This window comes from Morone saxatilis, unplaced genomic scaffold, assembly GCF_004916995.1.
Source record: "Morone saxatilis isolate NCDOM2014 unplaced genomic scaffold, NCSU_SB_2.0 Contig15, whole genome shotgun sequence".
NCBI lineage: Eukaryota > Metazoa > Chordata > Actinopteri > Moronidae > Morone > Morone saxatilis.
In genome coordinates, this window is record NW_023339707.1 from 131910 (window position 1) to 140425 (window position 8516).

General features: G+C 43.6%; 1 protein-coding gene across 1 annotated transcript in view; it reads left to right on the forward strand.

The window, feature by feature from the left end:
* Positions 1-6754: 6754 nt before the first annotated feature.
* The window catches only part of mthfr (methylenetetrahydrofolate reductase (NAD(P)H)), a gene marked incomplete at its 3' end in the record, with an annotated part of 3385 nt that continues 1623 nt past the window's right edge, over positions 6755-8516 (forward strand). The window contains 2 exon segments of the mRNA XM_035656420.1: positions 6755-6913; positions 7511-7772. Of these exon segments, the coding sequence (XP_035512313.1) occupies positions 7525-7772 (248 nt within the window).

The window sequence follows — 8516 nt, forward strand, 5'->3', positions numbered from 1 at the left end:
TCTGAGCACCAGCTCTCAAACACACGCCACTTATGCTCATATAACGTCCTAGTTGAAGAGGCTCTGGCGCACTGAATAGTGTCAATAACACTATGAGGGAGTCCAACTGTATTCAAGTTGAACCACTCATGGGCCAAGCCAATAGAGCTAGCCTTTCTGGGTGGGGGTGGAATATTTCCCCCCTTGCCTGCTACAGTGGGCCGAACAGACGTTGAAAGATCTCCGCTAGCCAGTGCTTCCCTGGCCAACGTGAAGCTATCAGGATCATGCACACCTCCTTCCCTCACTCTGGCCAGATTTGGCAGAATGAGAGCTACTAGGGGAAACGCATACAGGAGAGTCTTCGACCACTTGTGTGCCAGTGCATCCACCCCCAGTGGAGCCCTCTGATCGTGTAGAGAAAAGAACAGGAGGTACTGAGCATTCTTCACTGTCACGTAAACGTCCACAGTTGCCTGACCAAACCGCGACCAAAGCTGTTTCACCACTGATGAAGCATCCAGTCTGCATACAGTGGGTTTCCCCTGGATAACAGATCTGCCCCGTAATTCAGAATGCCTGGTACATGAGTAGCTCTTAGAGACTGCAGGTGTACACTGCTCCAAACTATCAGTCTGTGTGCCAGTGTGTGTAACTTGGGGGACCTGTTGATGTACGCCACCACAGTGGAATTGTCCGTCCTCCTCAAAACATGGTGACCCCTCAACCAAGGGAGGAAGTGTTTCAGGGCTAAGTGAACAGCAAGCAGTTCCAGACAATTTATGTGGGTAGAATGCATGTGAAGGTCCCATCTCCCATTCACTGTTCTCAATTGTGAGTGGCACCCCAGATTCACCATGTGACGCCTGAGAGCTTTCGTGTGGCCAGCCACCTCCTGGCGGGAAAAGGCTGCCACTAGCCAGTCGTCGATGTATGTGGCGACTCTGATACACCTGAGCGGAGCTATTGTTGCCTCAATGCATTTTATAAACACCCTTGGGCTCAATGATAGACCGAATGGCAGAACCACATACTCGTAGGCTATCCCCTGGAAAGCGAATATCAGATACTTCCTTTGTAGGGGACAAATGGGAATGTGGAAATAAGCATCACTCAGGTCGATTGATGTGAACCAGCCCCCTGCACGCATGAACCGCAGCAGAGAAGCGTGTGTTAACAACTTGAATTTGTATTCTATTAAATGGCGGTTTAGAGCACGGAGATCCAGAATGGCTCTCAAGAGACCCTCGCAAGGGTTGGCCGGGAAGATGGACTCGCCATCTTCGTCTTCTGACAACAGCAGCTCAGAGTCCGCTGACTCCTCGCAACAATCGTCCATATCTCCTGCCAGGATGACATGAGCAGTGGCATAGCCCTCGCATCCCTTGTCTGTCTCTTGATATGGGAAAGTGGGGGCCAGGAGCTGAGGGTCTGTATCCGCCCAGCTCGATCCAGGTGTCACGGCCAAGCCCTAGGAGAGGTCCACTTCTTCTAGCGGCGCTGCTGCTGCTGCTTCACACATTAGCAGGTCTCCACCCAACAGGCTAACCTGGCGGGCTAGCCGGCGGGGAAGTAGCTTACGGGGGAAGGCAGCGCAGTGGATATACTCATTGTGTGGGTTAGGGCAGCCTGGGCACGGGGTAAGCCCAGACATGCCTCACACACAGGATGAGTGTCCCAGCTAGATATTTTATTGCCGCAGGGACAAAGCTTCAGGCTTTTTCCGACCTCACTGGGATTAACATTCGTAGCCATGGTTAGCTAGTGGGCTTTAGACGCTAGCAGGGGTGTAAATTTGCCAAAAAGCTTGTGTCTACTACTGGCCGAAAAGGGGCTAAATATCGCTATTTTCCAGTCTAGCGTAGGTATAAAAAGTAAGGCTACTTTTCAGGAGGAGAGTGAGGTAAGATGAGCCAGTGGGTAAGTTGACCCACCCCTTGTATCTAGGTAACCGTGCACATGTTTTGTCATGTGACCATAAATTCAGGAAGCACCCATCATTTCCATCTTGCTGTGATGCAAAGAAGCACATGGGAGAAGTGGTAAGTATTTTTTACACAAAAACTGTTTTTTGCTTGTCAAAGTAAATTTTCTGCATATGAGGTAAAATGACTGTTATGTCAAAGCAAATTTCTCCAGGTCTAAAATTATATATTATACATGTTGGTGATTTGCTAACGTATAAAATCATGGGAATCACTTCACTAAAGATTAGCCTGAATTTCTAAGCTAGCCCGTTTTTTCCAAAATGGTGGCTATGGGGCAAAGTGAGCCAAAGGCTATGGGGTAAATTGAGCCAATGGTTCAACTTACCCCACCATGAGGCACTGAAATTCAGTTAAGTCTCTGACGTTAAATGGTATTTCAGTTGAATTATACTGGTTTTGTGTGTTTTCATATGTAGGAAAAGGTATCATGCGAGAACCTACAAGAGGCAAACAGCTGGCGCTCAACACTTGAAAGAGATGGAGAAGCAGCCAATGATGCTCAAAGGATGGAAAGTCATCCAGATCAGTGCAAAAAGAGAGAAATATTGACAGGTCAACATTGAGAAGGTACAGAAAAAAAGGGAGGCAAAGAAGTAAAAACAGTAGGGTATGGTGGGACAAGCAGAAGCAAAGAGAGTTTCAGAAGGAGGTGGAGAAGGAGCTAGCAAACCATATCAGAACCTCGCAGAGCAGTCTCCATGGCCTAACTCCAAAGAAATTCCGTGAACTGGCATTGGAATTGCAGAAAGAACTATATCCACCCCCAGCAACTGGAGAGAGAAAGTTTTTAGCCGGTAGGATGGGCAAGAAATAACATGACTCAGTAAGGTTGGCATAGACTCAATTTAATTTTGTGTGTTCAATACAGTACCATTACTTTTATTTAGGTAAAGATGTTCAATGAATTTCTTATGCACGCCACCCATGCTCTCCTGCCCGTATGCCTGAACATCTTTGGAAGGGCTACAGCTACAAATAGAAACTACAGTTGTGAGTTCTTTGACCAACTGGCAACCGTGATGGAACAGGTTAACAGCAATTCATATATTTGAAAACATTAAATAAACTATTTATGACAACTACATACAACAGTTAAGCGTAATTAAACAACAAACTGACACTTACCAAGCATAATTGACCCATGTATATTTAATGATTGACATTGCTAATATTTTTTGCATACTTTAAGGTTTAACTATTCTGATCATCATCATTTGCTCCTTTTCTTCTTTTACAGGCATAAATTCCCTCCAAACATGACTTATTAATGTTGATGAAAAAGGGTAACAACAGTACAGACACCAAGTCAGTGCAGAAAAGGAAAGAAGCAATGGGCGCCATCACAGTCTGCTGAAAGAGAGACTGTGGACTGGGTCTGTGCAGTCAGATGCGACTGCTAATGCATGGTCCTTCCCATGTTGTATCCTTCCCAAGGGTTAGATATCAGCAAGAGCCAGCTTCATTACAGAGCAGCCTCCAGGATCAATTCTGGGTACCGTCTTACCAGATCAGGCTGGATCGAATTGAAGAACCTTCGTTGAGTTGCTTGAACATCTGGTTCAGCAACCAAGTGCTCCTCTGATCTGCCACTGCTGCTAATCCTTTGGATAACATGAGCCCACATTTCACTGAAGCTTTTGGACATGCTAAAAACAAATGGTATGTTTATTCCTGAACATTCCACCCACACATCCCATCGCTTGCAGCCTCTAGACAAGAGTGTTATGGTCCATTTAAGACCTATTACAACAGAGCTCTTGATGGTTGGATGAGATCCAACCCAAGGGTCAAGAACAGCAAGCATTATACCACATCCCTGGATGTGTGAATGAAAAAAAATGGCCCCCCCCCCTTTTCATGTCAAGCAATGACACCACGGAATATCTCCTCTGGATTGCAGATCCACCATGGATTTTCCCTTAACAACAGAGATGCTCCTCCATGCAGAGTTGAGCCATCATGGTGCTAGACAGGCCCAACCTGGGCAGCAGCCCTGCGCTTGCAGGATGCACCAGTGGTTTCTTCTGCTGAGCTACCTTCACCAGGCCTGCACATGCATAGTGCTCACCTAAGCGACACAAATTCACACCCAACCATGCTGGATACCTGGGTGCTCCTACTGAGATTCTACCTTACCCAAAAATCAGGAGCCCCAGGAAACAAACAAACCGAAAGCGGTGAGAGGCAAGAATCCCTGGACCTGATACACCTGAAAACAGGCAAATCGAACGTCCCATGAAGAGAGGAAAAGTAAACAGAAAGCGCAAAACAGAAAAACATCAAAGAGCAAGGAAAGCTGAAGAGAACAAACTCAGAGCGAAAAAGCAGTGATAAGCGTCTGAGTTGCCATTCCCATTGATGACACTTCTGAGCAATGAGCAGCTCCAGCGAAGCAAAGAAGCTGAACCAGATGTCTCAGATCTGTAAGTCGGGACTTTGTCATCCGTAAAATTTGCATCCACAAATGCAGGAGCAACCATTACATTGGCTTGGTTGACAGCCTTGCGGGCAACGAAGTGAGTGCCAGATTTCTCAGAAGAATCCGAGGGATCACTGGCAGTAAGAAACCCACCTTTGCATTCAAGGAAAAGGATGAAGCATCTTTCCCACGGAGTGATGTGCTGAAGAAGCTACCTCAACCTCAAAAGGCTGGAGGAACTGCAAGGAGGGAGCAACAGTTCATATTCCCCTGCAACCTTGACAGTTGGAATATTGAATAGTTGTTTTGATTAAATGGTTAAATGGTTTTGAAACTAACTGGTGGTTTGTTCTCACAAGTTCAAAACTGTTAAAACTGTTTGTTAGCACAATATGCTCAGGTTTACATTTTAAAACTCAGATGGTCAGTTTACCCCCAGATGTCTCAACTTACCCACTGACTTGGTTCAACTTACCCCTAACCTGGGGCAAGTTGAGCCACAGGAGCACTTTTTTTTGAGAAGTCATTATTTTGGGCAGCTTTGTCAGAAATGCATTCTGATAATTTCATTTGATAGGAGACATCCTGAAATAAAGGTATATGTTTTCATTCTATTTCTGTGTCATTTTTCCTTACCTCCAAGACAACATAAGTAAAAAGTGGCTCATCTTACCCCACTCTCCACAATGATTACCCAAAAATGTTTTTATTTTCTATGTACTCCTAACAGTAGAATAACCCTTTAGAAACTTGAGACCAGTCATGCAAAAACAAATAATACGTTTTTGGTCATACCGCCAAACACTAACAAAACTTAAACAGGGCTGGATGCAAATGACTGTTGGTTTAACGGGGTACTTTAAACGAACGTAACAGTTGTTAGTGCAATGCTGATTGCCATGTAACATGCCGAATTGAAGAAGGGATTCTGTTAAGCCATATAACGCCTAAAGTGTGTTATGGGAGTTATGTAGCTTTATTAAAAAGAAAGGAACCCCTAAATTGCGACATTTATAAATGGAGCTTGGTCGAAGAGCTTTGTCGCCATAAGAACAAGGAAAATCAACAAAGCAATATACCCCTGAGGAAAATTACACCTTAAGAACGAATATTGTCTGTTTCAGCCTAGCTGTCGGTTATCCATTGTGAAATGATTTAAGGTCATTCTGGCTTGCTTGCTTGTAAGACAACTGAACACAGTCACTGAGAAGCAGGGTGGGGGAGCAAGCAAGCCAGAATGGCACTGAGGGGAGCTCAGGGGACATTCGGAGGAAAAGTATGTGATTATAAAATAAGCAAGATCCCGCGTTGGCCGGGTTCTTTTATCTTTCTTTACCAGTTCTTCGGGTGTCCGCGTGTCCCCTTCTCTGCAGCAACATTGGCAACAAAAACAGTTTCCACAACACGCCATCTTCTCTGTTGTGTCATGCTGTATTCACGGTCTATGGTGAAACCAAGCTTGAAAAATATCCAAATCGCTTGAGAAACCTTAAAAACACATTTAGTAGGTGCTGCATCGAATAGCATGTTTTACCAAAAATAAGAGGTCCACGCTGTCACACACACTCAGCTGTGTCCTAAAACTGGATTTTAAAATTCAATGTTTATAGCATTGTCGCTATCTTTAAAAAGTTTTCATGTTTCCAATGACAATTAAATGCAGCATGGCGGTGTCATGTAACGCCATTGGCGGAAAGTTGTTCCACATTGTCAAAACTGCGTATAATTTATGCACAATATTTTTAAATTAGTGCATTCTCGATTATTTACATGCGGGGAGTCGAATATTAACCAACTAAATGTTGATTTGGTGCCCCGAACAACTAATCACTTTCAACATTCAGTTAATTATTGTTTTATTATTATTAACATATGTTATAAAGAGATTATAACGTATATGTATTTAATTCCAACTACATTTAACTAAATTAACAACCATATAATACATTCACTCAAATGTATTGTGTGCTTGAGTGTGAAAAGTTTATTAGAATCTTCGAGCCAGGATCAGGTTCCTAAAAAATTATATGAAAATCGTCTATACAACGACTTCACGAACCCTCACGAGTAGCGACCATTGGTAGCGACACACCCGTTGCTGTTGTGTATAAACGACATGTTTTCCCCATTTACAATATATGGTCTATATATATCTAATGAAACAAATGCAGCCTAGACTCCACACTGCGCCCGATGGCTAATCATTTTTTTCCCAAGGGCATTCTCTGGGTGAAGTCATGACCTGCTCTACTCTGCCTCTTATTGGCTAGTACTCGTTACGTTCATTGGTTTTGTTTGTTTAGGGTTAGGCGTGAGGAGTTAGATTGGTCAGGGTAAACCAATCAAATGCAGAGTACGGAGGGAAATGACATCGCCATCCTGGAAAGGAAATATCGCCGTCTGATGGACTCTCCGGCTGCGTGTCACGCATTGTAGCAGCTAATGTTCTGTCTTGGATAGAAGACAGTCTGGCAACACAAAGACAACCTGAGGGAGGGGGGAGAAACGTTTGCGTTCATTTCCGGCAGTAAGAGAACGTACCTGGGTTTAGTGACAAGCTTGTTGTGAGTCTGAGTTATTTCTGTATTCTCTCAATGTTATAGCCAATTAGCTAACATCGCTCGTGAGTCACGTAGCATGCTGTGCTCAGCCAACAAAACTAGTAACGTTAGACTCTAAATAACTGTTTGCTACTACCATACTTTTCACGTGCATGTGCGCGCGTGTGAGTGATATACTGAGTATAAAGTGGAGCGGCTTCTGTCGCTCTGTGTTTGGCACTTATCAACGTTATCACTAACAGCTACCACAAACCAGCCGGTTTCTTTATAGTTAGTAGATCCTTGCTGTAAAGGGATCACATAGTATAAGGTGTGGGTTCCCTGTTGGCAAGCAGGACTTTAAAAATGTATCTTTAATTTGAACGTGGCCCTTATTCTGCAGTATTTATATTATTTATTGTAATATTTATTCATGCTATGAGATACATTATCAAAAAACATAATCAACAATGAATGGCAAATAATGTTGAATTGGGTTTGGTATGACGTTTGTCCCGTGCTGTCAAGGTATAGCTAAATATCTCAAATTATTTGAGTTGTTTTTGTGTCTTTTCTTCTCCCAGTATAATTTGCCATCATGGTGAACCAGGTTCAGCGAGGGGATGGTAGTTGGCAGTCAAGCAAGAGCGACTCCAGCGGGGCCAGCAACAGCGGCGGGGAGAGCTCCAAGGACAGCTCCCGGTGTTCCACGCCGGTGCTCGATGCAGACAGGTCGGACAGGCTGCGGGACAAGATGCGGAAGAGGATGGAGTCCGGAGACCGCTGGTTCTCCCTGGAATTCTTTCCTCCCCGCACAGCCAGTGGAGCTGTCAACCTCATCTCAAGGCATGTGAAATCATCATATTGGATATTTTAGTATAACTGTTGAGCTAAAGATGCATATATATATGCCTTTGTCTTGTCTTGCGTAGACTACAGTAACATGCGTACTGTATGTCAGCTCTTTAACTTCTGCAAGTAATCCAGAATTCTGCCACACTACTACCATCTAGATCAACTAGATGGTGCCACATTACCCCTATACTTGGATTTGTTGTGGCTTTCATACTACATGACTGATCAGCAGCATATGGGTACACGCTACAAGATCTTTCACAAGGAACACACCACACCATTAAACAACCATATCACGTTTAATTAGGATAGTAGATTAAAAACATGCCCTAAGAGTGTTGGGTGTTTAGAGTTTCGAGCATACTGCCATTAGAAACTGACAACAATATAAGATGATAATTAGCGTGATCAGCCAGCGTCAGTAATCAATACACACATTATTAAACCATTAATCAAACTAATAACAAACAGCAGTCAGACGACCTTATCATACTTTAGCAGTTACCTAGTGATTTTGTAGTGGTGACTAAATGTTAAAAATTATACATATTAGCTGTCTGAATCAAATATGACATTCTAACAGTTCCTTACATGTCCACAAGCAGAAGGTGTTGTAGGTTTCCATCTAATGAAGCCATAGCTTGACACTCTATCATCCCTCTCGTCCGTATCCAAATCAACAAAAAATCCAGGAGACCACTTGTAAAGTTGAAGTCAAAAAAGGTGATACAAAAT